The 19,415-nt window shown below is 38.2% G+C and overlaps 1 protein-coding gene across 1 annotated transcript in view; it reads left to right on the top strand.

Annotated features, from left to right (window-relative positions):
• Window positions 1-15,447, top strand: part of gfra2b (GDNF family receptor alpha 2b) — a 127,849-nt gene extending 112,402 nt beyond the window's left edge. Inside the window, exons 8-10 of the mRNA XM_041971019.1 lie at window positions 4,754-4,938; window positions 11,309-11,353; window positions 13,708-15,447. Coding sequence (XP_041826953.1) covers window positions 4,754-4,938; window positions 11,309-11,353; window positions 13,708-13,857 — 380 coding nt within the window. The 3' untranslated portion in view covers window positions 13,858-15,447. The remainder of the gene's footprint in view (window positions 1-4,753; window positions 4,939-11,308; window positions 11,354-13,707) is intronic.
• Window positions 15,448-19,415: the final 3,968 nt, after the last annotated feature.

Genomic DNA, 19,415 nt, shown 5'->3' with positions numbered 1-19,415 from the left:
GGTGGGGGGAGGGGGTTGATGGCGCCCTGGTTCCCAGGGTGTGCGGCTGGAACATCAGGGTGTGTGCTTGCCTACGCCGGGTAGCTGTCTGGGGGGGCCTGGTCGTCCTAGGCATGGTGCGGGCCCTCTGCCTTTGGGGGGTGGGGTGGCTGCCTCTGGGCTCCTGGGGCCCTGGGCCCTTCGCTTGGGCTGCCCTGGGTGGCCGGTCCCTGGTGGGGCCGGCAGGTGCCGATCTCGGCCCACTGGGACTCCCCAAGACCATGGGGGCTTTTGCTGGGGCTCTCCTCTGCCGCCCTTCGGGTGGGGCTGGAGTCGTCTTCGTGGTGGGGTAGCTTGGGTTAGTGCTCCAGGGCTGCTGCTGAGGGCCCGGGTCTCTGGGCTGCCCTGGTCTACCTCTGACCTCTGTAGAGGCGTGGTCGCATTTGCATGATCTCACTCACCACTCTTCATCACTGATCACTCCTCTTCCTCATGCTCTGCATGCTGACACAGTCACTGAGTTGTCCAGTGGGTTTATTTACTAAGAGATAATTCTTTTTTTTTATTTTTCCTGTAAGTTAGTATCTGGTCGCTGTTATGCTACTTTCAGTCATGATTCGGTTATTATTTAAAAACTCTTAATGACTAGCAGCTCTGTTTTTTTTTGTTTTGTTTGTTTTTTTTGTTTGTTTGTTTTTTTTGTGTGTGTTTTTGTATTTTGTAAAAGTTGTAGGAAATTTTCTGGTGTGTTCATGTACAGGTGTAACAGTTTGTTGTCTGGTGATGGTGTGGACTGAAGGGTCGTTTCCTTCTGTCTGTGATCTTTTTGTCTCCTTTCTTCTTTCCCTTTTGCATCTTTTTGCTATTTTCCATCTTTTTCTGTCCCCTCCGGTCAGGTCCAGCAAGAATATAGATTCCATGATTCAAAGTAAATAAATAAATAAATAAATGAATCAGATTATCAAGAGGAGCCTTACCCATAGGCCTCCCCTTGGCAGAGCAAATTTGTTCAGCATGATACAGCAACCAGATTATCATTTTGCTGCTATGATGCTGGACAGGACAAGTTAGGAAAAATAAATAAAAAATAATTTTCAGTTTCCCGCATGTGGTTTTTTTTTCCCCCAAGTGGAATTTAACCTATATAAACTAAGAATTTGTTTTATCCATCACTATTTTAACCCACATGCTGCAGTTTTAATGGAAATAAATTTCCAGTCAGTGGACCGGTGGATTGTAACTTCCACACTGTCTCAGGCAGCAGTTTTCTTGCCTACTGCTTCTCTTGCTTTAGCAGAAACAAATACTCAGAGTTGATTGAACCAACTCACAGCAGCTGTTCTGGAACCAAAAACTCAGTCACTCAGCTCAGAGTAAGTTAACCCAGAGTTTATTTTTAGACTCAGTTAACTTTCTTTCTGGAACAGGTCCCTGGTGATTTGTTTGTGTTTTGGAGCCACAGGATTTGGACACCTTACAGTCATCGAGTGGACCATGAATTCCTCTGTGTACCTAAGTATTGTGAAGTCAAATGTTGAGCCTTATGTCTGACAGGTAAAAATTATATTTCAAAGCTAAATTTGGCTCAGACAATGATTCAAACACTGCAGGAAATGTAAAAAATAAAGACTGAAAAGTAATGAATTAAGGAGTTGCATTGGTCAGTCTAACTCCAGACCTTAACTTGACTAAGATTCTGTGGTAGAACCTTAAGAAATGTGCAGAAATCAATGCTGCAAACCTCAATGGACTGGAGAAATGTAAAGAAGAGGGGAGAAAAATCCTTCACATCCATTGTAGAGACAGATAACTTCATTTAGAAAATGATTACTACAAGTTACTGCTGCTAAAGGTGCGTCTACAAGATGATGATTCATGAGCTAGACTTCTACATGTTGGCTTAGTTTTTGTTAAGTATATTATGGCATTATGTAATATGTCAGGTTATAGTTATCACATGCTGTATTTAAAGATCTGGTATAGAGAAGGTGATTTCTTTTAGAATCTTGTCTTCACCTGGACCTAAGTTTGAATGTTTTTTTAAGGACTCAAGCCCTTAAAAAGTCACTTTTCTATATATTTAGGCTTATGTTTGATTGAAATCTTCTTGCAAAGGTTTTATTACAGTAACGAGTGTAGTTATCAGCTGGATTGGGACTCATCAGCAATTTTCTACACTGATAAAAATCCACCTCTGATGAGCAGCAAGACTGGTGACAATGGCATTACATAACCTAGAAGTACAGGTCAGGTGCTGCTAAGAGACGTGCTCAGAGTAGATGACACTGAATGCCAGCACACAGACTTTCTTTGTGTTTTTGTTTCAGCTCAGTTTTTTTCTTTTTTTTTTCTTTTTTTTCTGCATGAGTTCCCATGAAATCAGCTCACACTGTATATGTTCTTAGTTCTTTATTCAGACCCCCACCAGCCTCCTCAAAGCCCTCGATAGCTGTTCAGCTTCGGCTTTCTGAGTTTCTGATCTTTTCTGATCATTTTGTTTTGGCCCAGTCAAACAAGCCAGTGGGTCTCCTGAGTACAATATTTTGTAAAATACAACAAATAAATTTCTATTTCCTGTGCAAAAAATACACCAAAACAAACTCAATCCCAAAAAGGGATGATCGGGATTCAGCATTCAGATATGGGTGAATACTCTTCTCTGTACAGAGTTGCCAGGAACTGCCAAAGTACTGTTGCTTTTCAGTGTGACAGTGTGTAGATGAAACAGAGGAAGTTCAGACTTTCTGTGAAAAATCACTGATGTTCTGAACAGGATGAAGCTTCATTATGTTGTTTTCACCTCTGAGGTCAACTTAAGATGGAATCTATGTGAGGCTTTTGCAACCCACCTTCATTCATGGCTGGAACTCCTGCCCTGGAAGTTTTGCCTGGACCTTTGTTTTAAAAAAATCTTTACATGTTTACAGACTTATTGTACTTTAATGCTTTCAATCATGAAACAAAGAGCGCAACAGGGAAACTTCAATCCTTTGTGAGTCTCTGAGATGCCACAGACAGGGATCTATATCAGCATATGCAATATGCAACGTGTCCCAACAAAGGACAGCGGGATATAAACTGCAGAGAGAAAAAACAAGAAAAATGAGACAGTTTGTTTCCAAAGGTCATTTTGTTGGGTTTTTGTAACTTCCTCCACCTCCCCTCCATCCTCCTCAGCAGGATGGAGGAGAGCAGTTCATTCAGAAGGGAAGCAGAGAACTACATGTGATGCCGATGTGACGTTTGCTGAGTTTAAGTTGAAAAAGTGTCTGTAGCATCAGAAGCAGAAGCAAATGATATATAGGTGGTTAGAGCAGAGACAATCTGACATTTATAAATATTACAGTACAGCACAAAGAACCTAAAAAAGACTCGTGATTACTCTCCTACATTTAAGTTCGTTATTTAACTGCAGCAGGACGATAAACTTTTCAGCTCTTACTTTTTTTAAAATTGTTTTGCCTCCTGGTTGGACTGCTGTATTATTTGTACTCCATATAAGTTTATGCAGTTGAAATAAAAAAGAAATGTAAACCCTCTAAAGCGGGACTCGTGAGAGCTGGGAGCAGCAGCAGCAGTGAGCATGAGGAGTGCTTTGACAGTCACATCATGTACAGGAAACACTATGCCCCATCGAGAGGGAGATCAGTACCTAATTCTCTTTAAATGTTAGTAATTTTCTTTGATTTAAGGGTTGTGTATTAAGTTAATATTTTGTTTGATTTATTATTACTTTTGAGTAATTGTCAAATGAAGTTTAGTTTCTTTTATTAAATTATGTGTTTGGTATTTGTTTTACTGGTCTAATCAGCCAGCATTTAAACTCTCTTTGTTTCTCGTTTGGTCAGTTTTGTGTGACAATTAGTTTAAAGTTACTTTGTTAAGTGACTGTTGTGACTTTAGTTTGGTTTTGTTCATTTGATCTCCATTCAGGACCCTGTTGTTGCTGGTAGCTTTTGTATTTGTGCATTTTTTGAATAAACAAAACCCACATTTTTTCTAAAACTGTGTGTCCTCACTTATCAACTCTGTCCCTCATGAGGTGTGTAAATACCAAACTTGAGGTGCAACATCTGATTACTTCCAAATGAGAATATGCTGGGTTTTTTTTTCTTCTTTTGTTTCGTTTTGGTTTTTTTTGCAGGAAAAGAGCGAACATGCATATATAACAAGAAAAGCAGCACCAGCTTTTATGATTCATAAGAACTTTAAACAATCATTTTCAGGCCAATACAGAGAAAATGAGGTTCCCCAAAATCATTTGGATTCCTCTGGAGATCACGAACACATGGCTTTTTTTGTTTTAAACAACAATTTTCTCATTTTGTGTTGACAGACTTCAGATAAACTTTAGATTCATCCTGGCATGCTTTCCTTAAATACACAGCATTCTTTTCTTTAAAAATTACAGGAACAGAGTTAAATTCAGACCCATAATTCTTTGTGATGTCCATGTTTTGATGATTATTAAAACGAATAAGTGGTTAGAAAACAAAGCAAAAACAAAGGAGGAATGGAACAAGAATTAGTAGGTTTTTGGGGTTTTTTTTGTCCAAAAAAGTGGCAGACGCTAGAGTGATTATTAATAACTGTTTTTAAAGTGAAAGCCAGGAAGTAAAAGCAGAAGCCGTCTCCTGCTGAGCAAACAGTAATTTAGTTGTCAGGTTGATGTTGCTTCTGTTGGTAACCAAAGTCATAAAATAATTCTTGATGCAAATCTTGCATCCACTCACACATAGTGATCGCTGTGCTGTTCTTATGTTTGCTCTCTCAGAAAACGCAATCCTGTCCTTTGGTTACGGCTCAGAAGGAGGAACTGCTTCTGTAACCGAGCTGCTGGCCACCTTCCCACCTCCCGCCCAGCCGCCCGTCATCTCCAAACCTGCTCCCTCGCTGCATGGGAACGCCATCAAGCCTATGGACAGCGCTTGTATGTTCTCCACCTGTGCCAACCTGCAGGTGAATTTCGATGGCTATTATTCACACCTCAACACTGCATCTTAATATTCTGATGTGTCACCTCTTGTTCTTTTTTTCACCAAACTCCTAAGTGCAGGACAGAAACCTGATGGCGATATCACTGTCCGCAAGCCAGGCCATGAAACTATTCTGAAGAATATAACAGAATAAGGACAGTTTCATTTGCAGGTGCAAATAAGACTCAGGACCATCAGAGGAACCTTTTCATTTTGTCCAGATTTGATTAAGACTAAATCTCTTCTGTGTAATGTATGAACAGGCTCCTGTTCGGTTTTCTGGTTCTTCCTGACACCTGCAAATGAAAGTCTTTTTATAACATTTTCTCACATCTGAAGTATTGATGAGGAGGTGGACTCTGTGGCGTCCTCATCAGTACTTTGAGCACCCCAATAGTTGCATTGAGCAGACTTCAAAAAGTTAAAAAACTGCCCTGTGATACTGAATACTGGCCCTGTCAGCAGGGTGAAAATCAATCGCTAAAACATTCAAACTCCATGACCGCATGAAATTCCTTTCCTATGTAGAATTTTAAATTGTGTTTTATCATTTAGTTCCCGTATAAACACAAATCTATACCAATGTGTTGGTCATTGAAAGCAATGACATTGTTTTTCTTGAAATAAGTACGTTAATCGGACATGGGATGCCAAGCTTTTCTTGTTCAGTTTCAAATCTCAGAATGGAGGGAAAGTCATTCATTTAACTGTATGTAGTATTTAGTCATGACTGGGGATGTGTTGGCTTTTAAAAGCATGGAACATATCCAGGCACAAACAGAAAAGGCAGCAGTCTGGGCAGAACAGATTTATTTGCTTCGCTCTTCCTCACCTTCACACACATTAGCATCATCCTGTCTGCATCCTGCAGAAGTAGGAACCCATCCATTATTTAGAAAGGAAGTGTGAGACTGTGGGTTAAAGGCCAGTTTAAACTGCTCCCCATTATATAAGACATTTAAAGCATAAATTAAGAATAAAAACATGCTAAACTGATTAATTTATAATTTACTCTCATGGAATGTTTACTAAAAAATAAAAACACTACAAGACCAATGAGCCACATCTTTCTACAGCAAAGCTGTGCTTAGCTTAGCTTAGCTTAGCTTAGCTTAGCCTAGCCAAGCATAATGAACCAATCAAGTGGCAAACTCTGCAACATTTACCTTTTTTTAAGTGTCGTTAAAAAGTTAAATTCATGGGCCAAATATGGCTGTCCTGTCTGCATTAAGCCTATATTTTTCCTCCACATAAAACACTGGCCGAATTGTCACTGATCAGGCTCAATATGACTTCTGAAAAACACTTAACTTTGTTGGTTGATTAAGTAAACACAGTAAAGATACCCAGATACCTGGATTCACCATGGCAACCACTGACAAAATGCTAGTTACTTTACTTGATTGGAGTGAGAGCTTACAGGCAAGACAAAGAGGTATTTTGTAGGTGGCATTGCTGTTGCTGCCAAGGAGAGAAGCATGATGGAAGAAAAACTGCTGCCTGAGATGTTGTGGAAGTTGGAATCCACTGATACATAACTGAATATTTATCTTCATTATAACTGTACATGTGGGTTAAAATATTGATGGATAGAATAAAATCTTTGTTTTTCAGTCCCACTGAGAAAAACACATGTGGAGGAAACTGAATATGAAGAATAAGAGATCTTTTAGAAATGTAATTATTCTACTAGACCACTGTGCAGTTTTCATGTTTATTTCACTCTTGTTGATACACAAAATAAATATTCAGTGGCTATTTCTACATCTAGTGATCCTACATCTGTTTCTGTTTCTGTGGAACATGACAGATACAGAATAATCAGCCCAAACCAGCTTCCTTCAGCATCATTTCAACTTAATTTTTATTTAGTTAGGCCAAACCTAATGGCATCTGCAGTCCAGCTGTTCTCTATTGACAGGTTTGGATTTGGGAATTTTTCTGTCATGATCTTGTTTTATGAATCATGTGCAGTATTTGTTAGAAATTTTAACACTCTACATCCTGATTCGGGAGTCTGTGTGGGACTCTGCTTAGAATAATGTAAAATAATACAAGAACAATTAACAAAGATCTATTTCCCCTTAGTGATTTTTTTTTAAAGGGAACGTCTAGGAACATTCAGCCTTTTATTTTATTTATTTATTTTTCAGCCACATTGCCTCTAGTATTCACGAAACGCTGTGAATGTTTTGCTCAGGTAGAACATAAAGAGAGCAATCAGAAAAGGGTTCATTATTTCTTTTAGCAATCTATTTCCAGTGTAGAGAATCTAAAGCGTAACCTGAGGAAATCTGAACATGGTCAGCCTCTTTTAACCACACTGCCTCCAGCATTCATGCTTCCTCTCAGAATAAATGACAATTTCAGACTGAGAATATTGAATTATATTCCTCCATTTGTGTTGATCCAGACAGCTGAACGAACAACGTATGTCTGTGCACATGTTTTAATTTGTTGGAAATAATTAGATAAACAGTGGAACCGACTGTTTTTCATGTTTTTTATTTTGATTTATACTTCATCTGCATGCTCTGTTTGCTGGTTTGGGTGAACAGGAGCTGAGGTGGTTGTGTCTTCTCATCCAGTTGTGCTTTTTGTTTGACTCGTCTAAATTCAGCCATGCCTCAGGGCTGAGGAAGCTTCCTATTCTGTCCAGCCTGCAGATACCCTTGCAGCACAGGGGCAGTGTCTGATGCCAGCAGCTTGCTCTGCCTCCAACAGGGCTGTTTTCTTTTTTTTTTTTTTTTTTTTTTGGCAATTCTCCATTCAGTTGACATGACCGAGCCGGTGCAGGTGTTGCCCATACAGGAGCGCTGTGGTGTACTTTAAGGAGGACATCTGTGCTGGGCAAAGGTAGAGACTTTAATGCAACAGGAGGTTTGAAAGGAAACGTTAGCTCACTGGAGTCTTTTTAATATGAAAGCAGCAACCAAATATCCCAGGAAATAAGTTTTGGGAAAGAACTTTAAACAGCATGTGTGGCACAGTTCTCATATTTAGATTATTTAGATCTAACCATCCATTTTCTACTTATGCAAGGTCAGGTCACAGGGGCAGTAACTTAAGCAGAGGAGCCCAGGCTTCCATCTTCCTGGCCACTCCTTCCATCTCATTCAGTGAGATCTGAGGCATTCCCAGGCTAGCCAAGACCTGTAGTCTATCCAGTATGTCCTGGACCTCCTCCCAGTGGAACACCTCACCAAGAAGCATACAGAGGTCATCTGAATCAGTTGTCCAAGCCATCCCATCTGCCTTTTCTTGATGTCACAGAGCAGTGGTTCTACTCTCAGCTACTCCTGGATGACCGAGTTTTTCAACTAAACTCTAAGGGAGAGCCCACACCCCGCAGAGGAAACTAATTTCAGCTAACTATAGGATTCATAAAAAATGAAGGTTTTAAGCCAAATATTAAAGGTAGAGAGGGTGTCTGCCTCCCAAACCCATACTGGGAGCTGGTTTCATAAAGCCCTTTTCCACCAATGGCTGTGGGTCAATACGGGACGGTTTGTTTTAGTTTGGATCAGTGAATCTATTTCTGTTGTGTTTTCACAGTCAATTGCACCCTTACCCAGTAATCAGATAGCAATGGAGGCTGGTTGTCACTCCAGTCTCTTCACACTCTCTGGAGCAGTTTGCAGCTGAGAGTTGAAAATCACAGCTCGATGAAGGAAACAGGAAACATTTCCTGTTGGGTGTTCACACAAAGATGTGTTCATGAAAAATAAGTTAAAAGTGGCATTATAGATGTGGCTGCCCTGTGGACACTTTGTTGAGCCTCAACTACCAGCAGAGGAAATGACACCACGTAGGAAGTAAGAGACTAAAAAAAGAGGCTTCTTCCATTTATTAATTATTAATGGGCACATTAGCAGATTTGACTAAATCTATATGACATAAATACAGTGACATCATTGTTTGTCCCAGAACTTACTAATAAGTGTATCACCATTTTTATCCATTCTTAATAAAAATTTAAATGGGCTTGTTGATAAAATTACACACAACTGCCTAACAGATAGTTACACTCAAGAGTCCCGTTTCCCGATTATTATATTATATTATATTATATTATATTATATTATATTATATTATATTATATTATATTATATTATATTATAGAATTATTTATGTTTCCGATAGATTTTCTCTTTTATAATGGCAGCTTGGTAGCACCTTGTGAAGAACCCTGCAGACAAAACTCAGGGCAAATAGCCTCTAATGAGAATAATGGTAATTTATTTGTCATTCATCCAAAACTACAGCTTTAAGCAGCACTGTGAACTTTAAAATGAACCATCCATAAACACTCAGCAAGCATCAGCAAAGCAAACTCCTAGAACTGGATTATCCTGGTTTACATCACCTCTACACTATTTAACTCTGTCACAACACAAATGTGCGCCTGCAGCTCTCTTAACACCCAGATTCAAACTGCTATCTGTCAGCACTTTTCAAACACATTCCCAAATAGTGTTTGGAAATGAGAAACCTCTGGTCCCACAGCATCACAGAAGCCTGAAAAAAGACACTGAACCAGATAAGATACATTCCAGAGAAATGATGTGTATTCCATCACATCTTCTGCTGTTTTCTGGATTGTATCGTTTTCCTGTGCAGCCAGTTAACAGGAAGCAGACGGGCAGAAGCGTCTGGTGTCAGAGAAGGTTACTGCAGTCGATACGACAGTAATTCATCTACATGTTTTAATGATCACCATATTTAACAGTGTATCTGCACCATGGTACATATTTGTGGGTTTTGCACATAAAAACCTCTGAAAAAATGATAAGGATCCAGTTTGCAGGCAGCTCTGAATAATTTCCTCATCGTAGGAAAGAGTTTCTTCCGTCTTGTTGAGCGATAACATCTGATTGGCTGTCCCACCCAGGCAGCAGGAGGAGATATGATAATGAAGCCCTGACAAAGAGGCTGATGGAAGATAAATGGCTGTGTGTTTGAGCAGTCATAAGCATGCATCTTTGTCATCATTACTGCTCTGCATTTCAATGATAGTGAAGCCTGGGAATCTTATTTAAGGGAGACGTATTTTTTCTTTTCCCCTGCTGTATATGTAATGATCCAATGTTGGATGTGTGAGGCCAGAATTAAAAATTCTTAGGCTAGCTATACATCATATGACTGAAATCCTCTTTAATAAAGGAGATGTGTAGTTCATGCTCATATTTCATATCAGATTTTGACTCAGACATATTCAGGTGCTTCTGAGAAGTTGACATTTCTAACAAATGAGAATGAGGAATGAGAAAGACAGACCAGAGGATGAGGCAGTACTCACATATACTGACCTTCAGTAGGCTTCCTAAATTGAGCCAATCACAAGAATGCAGACGTATAGGAAAGGAGTGAATGTCGCCTTTTGATGTACATACTGTTCTTGTACAACTTCTACAAGCACTGTTTCTCAATAGTAACACTAATTGTTACGGATGAATACTGCAATTACTCCAGCCGGCCTCAAGAGCTACTTTAATATAAAATGTATATATATATATATACTGGGTAGCTCAGTGAGTAAGTCATCTGTCTTAGTCATTAGGGAAGACCCTCTGCGCTACTGCCTACCTCATATGATGAGAGACAAGGGAACACGAGACATAACGGCTCAGACGTCGCCCGGCCAAACAAGGTCTGCATCAGGTGCTGGGAAACCAGAGCACCCTGACAAGAAGTGGGCTTATATATATATATATATATATATATATATATATATATATATATATATATATATATATATATATATAAATATATATATATATATATATATATATATATACGTATATTTATATTCACCATTTATTTTCATTTACAATATGCCTCAAAAACTTGAAAAACTCAGGCTCCTAAAGGGTTAAAAAGTGTGGGGAACAAACATTTTTATAAGTCTTTGCAGAAATGATGCCTAGCAGTAACCTAACCAATAAATCTGACAGCTCCTATCAGACTCAGCTGAGTACATTGTGCACCATGAGGGGTACACAGACTTTCTTTAGTTGGAAAAATGTGACTTACTGAGTCTACAGCTGCAACTTTTCATAAGTATACACACAGCCCAAAAATTACTCTAAAATATCCATTAACCACATGAAGCTGAAATAACGAGCCTATCTCTGTGTCAGTAAATGTGGTATAACTTCTATATTATTACTCATTTTCTCTGCAATATGTAGAGATGTTCAGAGAGTCTGTATCAGTGTTATCTCTGGTCATTTAGTCTTTTTATATCTGTGTCTTTGCACTGTGGTATTGTTGTGAGTCACTCAGAGAGTTTTCTGTTAATGAGTATATGACAAGCAAATGTGTGCATCTCACAATAAGCTCTTGTTTGTCAGGATGGAGGTCAGAAGTGCATTCCCCCGGATGACTTTGAGTGTGAGGTGAGCTGCTCTGATTACACACTTCTGTCTACTGTACAGTTTACCATCAAATGTATTTATAACAGTTTGGCTTTGTGAGTCCATCATTTGCACATTGGCTGTGTCCTGTAGTGGGTGGCAGTCAGGTTCAGGTGCATTAACAAAAGGCTAACATAACAGGTTAGTGGAAATTGAAAAAGTTACATAAACCCTAAAGTACATAAAACTGTTTACAATGAGTCAAACTTTATTACTTTAAAACCATTTTTTTAAAACTTAGTGCAAGATTTTCAATTTGCAGCTGCATGTCCATGACAAGTAGCACACTGAACCGTTGAAATTCATACAATTACCATTTAACTTAAAATAGTCAAAGACGAGAATATAAAGCAAAGGTAACAATAATTAATAATGTAAAAAGGAATATTTTACTGCACATGCAGCAATTCATATAGTAGCCAATCCAAGTACATATTGTACAGTATATTTAGATTAAAATAAGCTTTATAATAAATGAAATAAAATCTTCTCCTTAAATATCTCCATAAATACAGCTTCATTAATTACAGCTACAGTATGTATATTTACATTTGGTTATTTCATAAATTATTTTATAAATTATTTTCCTGTGATATGAGGGAATTGCCTAAGGTACACTCCAAAGCCCCCTGAAGGATTTTAAAAATACCCTATAAAAGCAGTTCTGTAAATTACAATCAACTTGTGACCAGAGGTCCCAGTATTGTGCCTTGGGGCACACCATGAAGAGACCATGTCATGTAGTAAAATAATATAGGTTTACAATAAAAGTATACGCTGTTTATAGCTAATGGTGTTTTGCAAAAATGATTCTTCAAAAGGGCTTCTATGAGATTAAAAAGAAAATAAATAAATCTACATACTTATAGGCTTTATATATATATTCTCTTGAGCACTTTGGTACCACTTTCTGACATTGTGCTTTCAGCTTGGGAATCAAATTAAGTTTAGCTGATATTTAAACATTCACTTCACACATTTCCTTCTTCACAGACTTTATTGCACATGTTCCAACACTGGTGTGTATTCTAAAGTGTGGCAGGTTTAGTAAATACCCACCATCTGTTCTGACTGCAGGCAGATTAAATGTCCACTACTGAATTGCACACAAACTTTTGTCTTTGTAAGTGCTCCATCAGCTGGAACTAACTTTATGAATGTTAGAGCAGCATGTTGGAGAGAGGAAGAGATCAGATGAAGAACATGAGGGCAGTTAACGTTTAATAAACCCCTTAAAGTAAAGCAGCTTATTAAATCGCGGTGCCAAAAGAATGTTCTGCCAGAAAGAGCTCAGCATCAATTATTTCGTTATAAAACATTCATGAGGATAAATGTTTTCTTACCTGCTCAAAGGAAAATGAATTTGCTAATGAAGTATAAAATATTTATCACAGAATAAAACATTGCCTTACAGAAAGAACAGCTCTTTTACTAAGTTTACCTGTGAGCATGAGCCTCTGTGGTTTAGCCAGCTCTGCTTCCTCCACACACCATGTGTGCAGGGGAAAAAACACATTTGTTAACAACTGTACACAAACAGTCACCAGAGTCACCAAAACGTCTAATACTGCTCCAGAAGATAAAGGTACATTTCTTTTAACTTTCTGGTGATGGTTTTTATTAAAACAGACATGAAATAAAATAAAATAAAATAAAATAAATATGAAATTTATATGTTTACAAATAAAAAAATGCATGGATAAATTAATAAATAAGGCAAAAAGTTAATTAAATTAATTAAAGAATAAAACAAAATTAACTAAATAAACAATTTTCAAAATAAATAAAACTATAACGAATACAATATAATAAAAATATAATGAAATTAAATTCTAATGAAAGGGAAACCAAAGACCAGATTCACCCTTTAACAGCATTTAGCCATGAATTAGACAACATATTGAAAGCCGAAACTAAGAAATTTTATTATATAAATCTGAACCTAAAAAAAAAAAAACTGTTGAATGTTCAGGCAGACATGATTTTGCAGTGAAATCTCTTCATGGGCTCAGGATTGCTCTTGAAAATGCTTGTCAGTGAACAGTTCATCACCTGGCAGCGCCACCAGTAGCATCCTTCTATGTCAGACTCCTGCAAACTGTTCTTACTGTCTCTCCAGCATCAAACCTCAGTAAAGAAAGCTAACTTTAGCTAGCAGTCCTCATGTAAAGGAGTCTAACATTAGAAAATAAAAAAAGAGCTTTTATGGCTAATTTACAACCAAGCAGCAGCTAATATTTAGGAAAGAAGTGGCAAACGAGCTGGAAACAGACCAACTGTAGAAACTGAATCTTCCTGGCTAACTCTTGTGCTTCTCTCTCTCTCCCTCTGCTCAGACTCTGCTGGCCCAGGGGTCAATAAACTCTCAGGACTCTCTGGGACCCAAAAGCAGCAGCTGGCGACCGGCTCCGCTCCAGCACCACATCTCTGCCACCATGTGTGTGTCCATTTTGTCAGCGCTTCTACACTACATCCCATTAATGTGAACTCATTCGCATATCTACATGCACACACACAGAAACACACAGACACAGTCATAAATTTCAACTAACAGCATCGATGACGGACTTTTCGGAGGATGGGTTCTGGAGGACGCTCTGATTAGTCGTCGCAGACACACACAGGCCATGAGGCAGGAGAGTGGAGGAAGCTGGACTGTGGTGTGTTTTGTGTGTGTGTGGCTGAGGGAGGATATGAAAGGCAGACTCGGAGAGACTCTTGGGACTTTGGATCACAGTGACTTCATTCCCAATGCTCCGTGTCTGCGGGGTTTGTAAGCTTTCTGTGCAGGCCGGCTCAGACTCATTCCCTCCAGCTCCTCTGAACCTGAGACAGCTGGACTGAGAAACACAAGGCTCAAGCACGTAACCGAACACACACATGCACATATAAAACACAACAGCAAGACTAAGTTGGCCGCGTCCGAGAGGGGAAAAGAAACGTCAGGGCTGGACAGATCCCTCTATGATGTTTGTCAGCTCAATTTATCACTCCCTTGGACCTCTCTTGTGGCAAGAAATCTATATGACATACATCTAACACACACCTACACACACAAACGCATTGTGTCACCTTCCCCTTAGACCTCGTTAGCGGGCAAACAGGGTCCCCACATGGACACAAACATTCATGCTGTACACCAGTGTGCTTTTGGCGGGTCTTTCTCTTCATTTTGTCGTCAACATTCAGTAAAAACTTCATTTAATGTGGAATATGAAAAAGTCCAGTGGAAGAGTGTATATTTCACATAGGTGTATAGATGTGTGTGTGTGTGCTTGGGCGTCTGTGGTTGAGTGTGGATGTTTCTGTGCATGGAGGCAAACAAAGGCAGGACACAAAAATGTTAAATAACACAAGACGATAGCTGTGAAATGTGAGTTTATCTTCAGAGCAGAAATATTAAAGCAGAGCTGCAACTATTAGTTGGTCTTTTAGGTTGGCCTGAACGTTAACTAGATTTTTTTTATTTTTAAACTTCTTTGTTTTGCTTTATCATCAGATGAAATAATCTGAAATCAACTGTGACCTCAGTGGATAATAACTTTTTACACATTATCAACCGTTATATAAAATTATATATAAAAAACATAACAGAAACCTGTTTTCTGGTTATGTAGGGATGGGATGTACAAACTAGCTTAAACATCATCTGCTGTGCCTCAAGCCGATGACTGTAACAGTGCTCAGACCACCTTGACACCTTCAAGCTCCATTATTGCTGTGACAAATACATCATTAACAGTGACCTCGACATCCTCTCCGACACCACAAATTACCCCTGACATCCCCAGACAGCATGGTGTGTTTAGATTGAATGTTACACCCTGCTGCACCATTTCTGCAGAATTTTACAAGGAAATATTCGTCCCTCATAAAGAGCGAATTTTTCATCTTCGTGTTCAACATCAACAATAAGAAAAGTGATGTTTAAATGATCCTTAAATGTTTCTGAATGGATTTAAACAAAGACCCGTAACTTCAAATATGTTGTTAAGTCAACAAATTGAGGTGCTTTGAAGGTGTTTTAGGCCCTGTTAATGGGACAGGCACCAGCCTCATCACACACACACATTTATTTTTCATCACTGTGGGTCAGTCAGTGAGTTATGCAGTTTTGGTGGTTAAATTTAACACAGGACCTCTTTTGGATGGCAGTAAATAATGTAAGCAGTATTAAATAATCATTTTATTTGTTTCTAAGAAAATTATTGTTGACAGTTTCCAATGAATAAATATTTTAATGTCATTTTAAGATTTGACCAGAGCATCACCTCTATGCTTTACTAAAGCACTAACTAAACTATTTGCTAACTATTAATTGCTTATTGCAACATGTTTGTTTTGTTTGTTGCTAAATGACATTCATAGTTTTTGCACTGCTAGCAAAACATGGACATATTTGTGAAAGTACCAACGGACAAATGATGAAGATTCAACAGCTGACATTTTAACTACAAAAAAAAAAAAAAAGACAATGAAATATGATGAGGCATGTCTTGCCTTAGACTTGACCCAGCAATGGTCAAGTAATGGTAATGGCCAATGATAAGTAATGAAGAGAGACCACAGTGTGTTGTATGTCTCAAAACATCTGCATCCAGCAGTATGAAGCCACTTAGGGATGTCTCATCCTAACAACTAAGAAAAGATTGTTGATTACTTTAGAAATAAACTACTCAACTGTCATATATAGCAGAGTTGTTTTACTAAAGCAGCATCCATCTCATGGAAAGCTCAACTTACCTGAAATAGTTTGCAGTTTCCTGGTTTAAACGTCTCACACTACAGCAGAGGAACTGATGATTCCATCTTCGACTGGCATGGTTTTAGTTAATGAACTAGCAGCCAGTAAACTAAAGACTTTTTCATGGCACATTTTTTCTTATGTTTCTTTGTAAGCATCAGAGTGCACGTGGTAGTGGGATCAGGGGGGGGCTGACATTGTTGATGAAAAGGGGCCCTGCAGAAAAAGTTTGGGAACCACTTCTCTAGTTGTATTGCTTTTTTTCTTTTTAATAAACTTTAAATTAGTCAAAAAGTAATTAAACAACAAATCATTGAGCTCTGAGAAGTCAAAGGCAGCTTTGATCAGTTTGTCTTCTGTTTTCTGTTTTTTCCGTCATCTTTGAAGAATCTTAGCGCTCATAGGCTCATGTGACAATGTAAAGGAAAACATGTTGCTCATGTAAAGGATTTCAAGTCACACAGCTACATATCAATGAAAGAATATTACTTTCACTGCAGCTGCTTCTCAACAACTAATAGTTTCATCCTGATGATTAAATATTTTGCAGATGTCAAAGGACAAAACTGCTGGCTGGCTTGCTGTCTACCACACACTAGCAGACACTTTCTCATTTTCACTGACCTATCAGTTTTCTGTGCTGGAGTGTCAATAGCTAGCTTTGTACAATTTTCCTGCACCAAACATAAGCGACATTTCCAAAGTTTGCTTCAGACAGAAGCTTGAGAACACATCTATAACCTCTGAGGGATTTCCATCCAAAGGTAAGATAAATAAAAAAATAAATCATTTCTGTCTGCATTTCCTGAAACATTCACAGAATCATTTTTATTAAGGGTGCAATCAATGTTTAAATCTAGAATTATAGAAATAGAGTCCAGGACATGTTAAGTTGCCAGTGAGTAGAAATGGTTGTTAATAGAGGAGTAAAGAAATTGCATCACCTCTTTGAGCTCTAAAATTGGACATCGACGAACCATTTCAGAAGGTTTTTAAAAAAATGTGCTCATATTAAGCAGTGATTCAAAAAAATGCCATGAAACAGAAATAAAAGTTGGGGTGAAGTTAATTAAAGGAATGTTTGCAGAGGAAGGGTCTGACTTTGTGTTTTAAAGTCTACTCTAAGGCTGCCTCATTAGTTTAAACAGGTGAATAATTCAGAGCTCTAAATTCAGCTGCGCTCATTTCACAGTTGTGCCGTCGGTTGTTTAACATTCTGTTAACTTGTCCCTTTTTGTTTTGCCTCCATAAATGTGTTCAACATGTGTGGGTGTGAGTGGATGTGTGTTTACTTTACCTCTGGCCACTCTGTGGGGTATTTTTTATGTTTCATGGAAGCTACCAGGATGTTGTGCTGTAAGACGGCCACCAGGTCAGGCTGAAGGTAGGCGTCACCTGCTGCCCTCCACAAGCTGGAAAAATAAGAGATCAGCTTCTGTGATAATGGTGTGGCCTTAATTTACTGTAATTTCTCACTTACTTGAAGGAGGATTATTCTTGCCCTGCTAGCAGTTCAGAAAAAGGGATGCCAGATGTTCAACACTTTGTCCAAACTAACCAGATTGTCATTAAATTTGGTTTGAATATTCATGATCCCAAGTGGATGCATTCTGAAGATTTTGTTTAGCCTGTGAGCTCAATTTTCTATTATTTAAAAAAATATATATATTCATGAAGTCCTCTCTCTTTGGGACCAACTTATGCACTGCTAGGTTAAATTGTGAAGTTTGTATAAGAATAAAAGAAAATCTTTTGGCAGCAGGTCCATGATATGCTGTTCTATATACATAATCCTCCAACCTTTTAAATAGCTCCATTACTAGAACAAAAGTCAGATTTTTACCAACTCGTCCATTTTGAAATACGTGAAAATCAGAAAATTGCATCACTACAATGCAAAAATGTCAAATTTAACCCCAAAATTAACATTTGCAGGGTTTCTTTATTTTAGATTTACAGTAATAGTAATCTCACTCCAACTCTCCAGCAGATAAAATTGGTCTTTTTTTTAATGAAACACTTTGCTTTTGCACAGGCTAAATTTTAGACTAACTAAATACTTAATTATCTTAAGGCAGGATTTCTGTAGTTTACTATAGCCATTTATGATTACCAGGATCCCACAGCAGTATTAGGGCATATGTGCGATTTGGCCAAGCAGTAGAAAAGGTGGTCCCAGTAAGTGTTGCCTTCATAAAATAACAAATCAACATTGAAAGCAAAAATGTAAAAAATTAAGTTTTATTACAGATAAATATCATCAAACTATGAAGAAACATGATGAGCTAGGCAAAAGTCTTTTTTTAAAGTTACATCTAAATTTATAGCACCTCCTCAAATACAAAAATCCATTTTCAACCCCAGCTGCTGCCACCACCATGAGAAAAAGAGGGATCAGTGTAACAATGGTGCATTAAAGGCTCTACAGGCTGCTAGCAGAGCTTTGTGTTGTTGGGAATATATCAAGCAAGATGAGTAAATGGGAGGAGGAAAAAAGTGACAGCAAGGTTGTAAATTAGCTGATCTGTTTGTAAACTTTAACAGCTCTACAGCAGTGTACCTGAAATATGTGTCTGGAGATCTAAATAAAAGTAACATCTGTAACAATATTTGCTGCTTTTCTCTCTGTTTTTATGTATATTACATATACATATTGCATATTTAAATATGTCTAATGTGTATACATCTTACACGCCTTATTTTTTCCTACTAGAAACTGACAAAAATGTGAAGAACAAATCTGTGTAGATGTACAACAATAAAACTTTCCCTCAGTTTTATTAATCTTATTGTTCTCTCCTCTGCCGCTGCCACAAATCTGTGCACACGCACAACACCAGTTATTTATGCATTTTTGAAAGAAGCAGTTTGTGACTTTCTGACCGTAAAAAGAAATGTTTCTGACAGATTTTAGTGACATGTAAATATTGACATTTACAATCCTGGAGTATAAAAACACCACACATCACAACGGCTAATTCAGCATCCATCTTGCATCCTACTCTGAGCTCTCTTCAGCCAGTAAAAGTCAGTCCAACGTTCTCATCTCTTGTTCTGTCATGTCTTGGCATAGTGTGCATTCAACGTGTATTAGTATCCATTTGCTGGTGCGTAACACAGTGACATAAACCAAATGCTGCGGTAAAGTGACCCCAGGGAAAAAAAAACAAAACAAAAGTGAAGTGCTGTTTCTCAGCCTTGAGACGCTGCTGGACAACTCCAGGATTGTACATGTTATTATGTACATGTCACCATACCATCAAAAGAAATCAGAAACTTTTCTTTTTAAGGTCAAAAAGT

The sequence above is a fragment of the Melanotaenia boesemani genome, chromosome 19, assembly GCF_017639745.1.
Source record: "Melanotaenia boesemani isolate fMelBoe1 chromosome 19, fMelBoe1.pri, whole genome shotgun sequence".
In the NCBI taxonomy this organism is placed as follows: domain Eukaryota; kingdom Metazoa; phylum Chordata; class Actinopteri; order Atheriniformes; family Melanotaeniidae; genus Melanotaenia; species Melanotaenia boesemani.
Note: the sequence above shows the minus strand (reverse complement) of the source record. Positions and strands in the feature narration are given on the sequence as shown.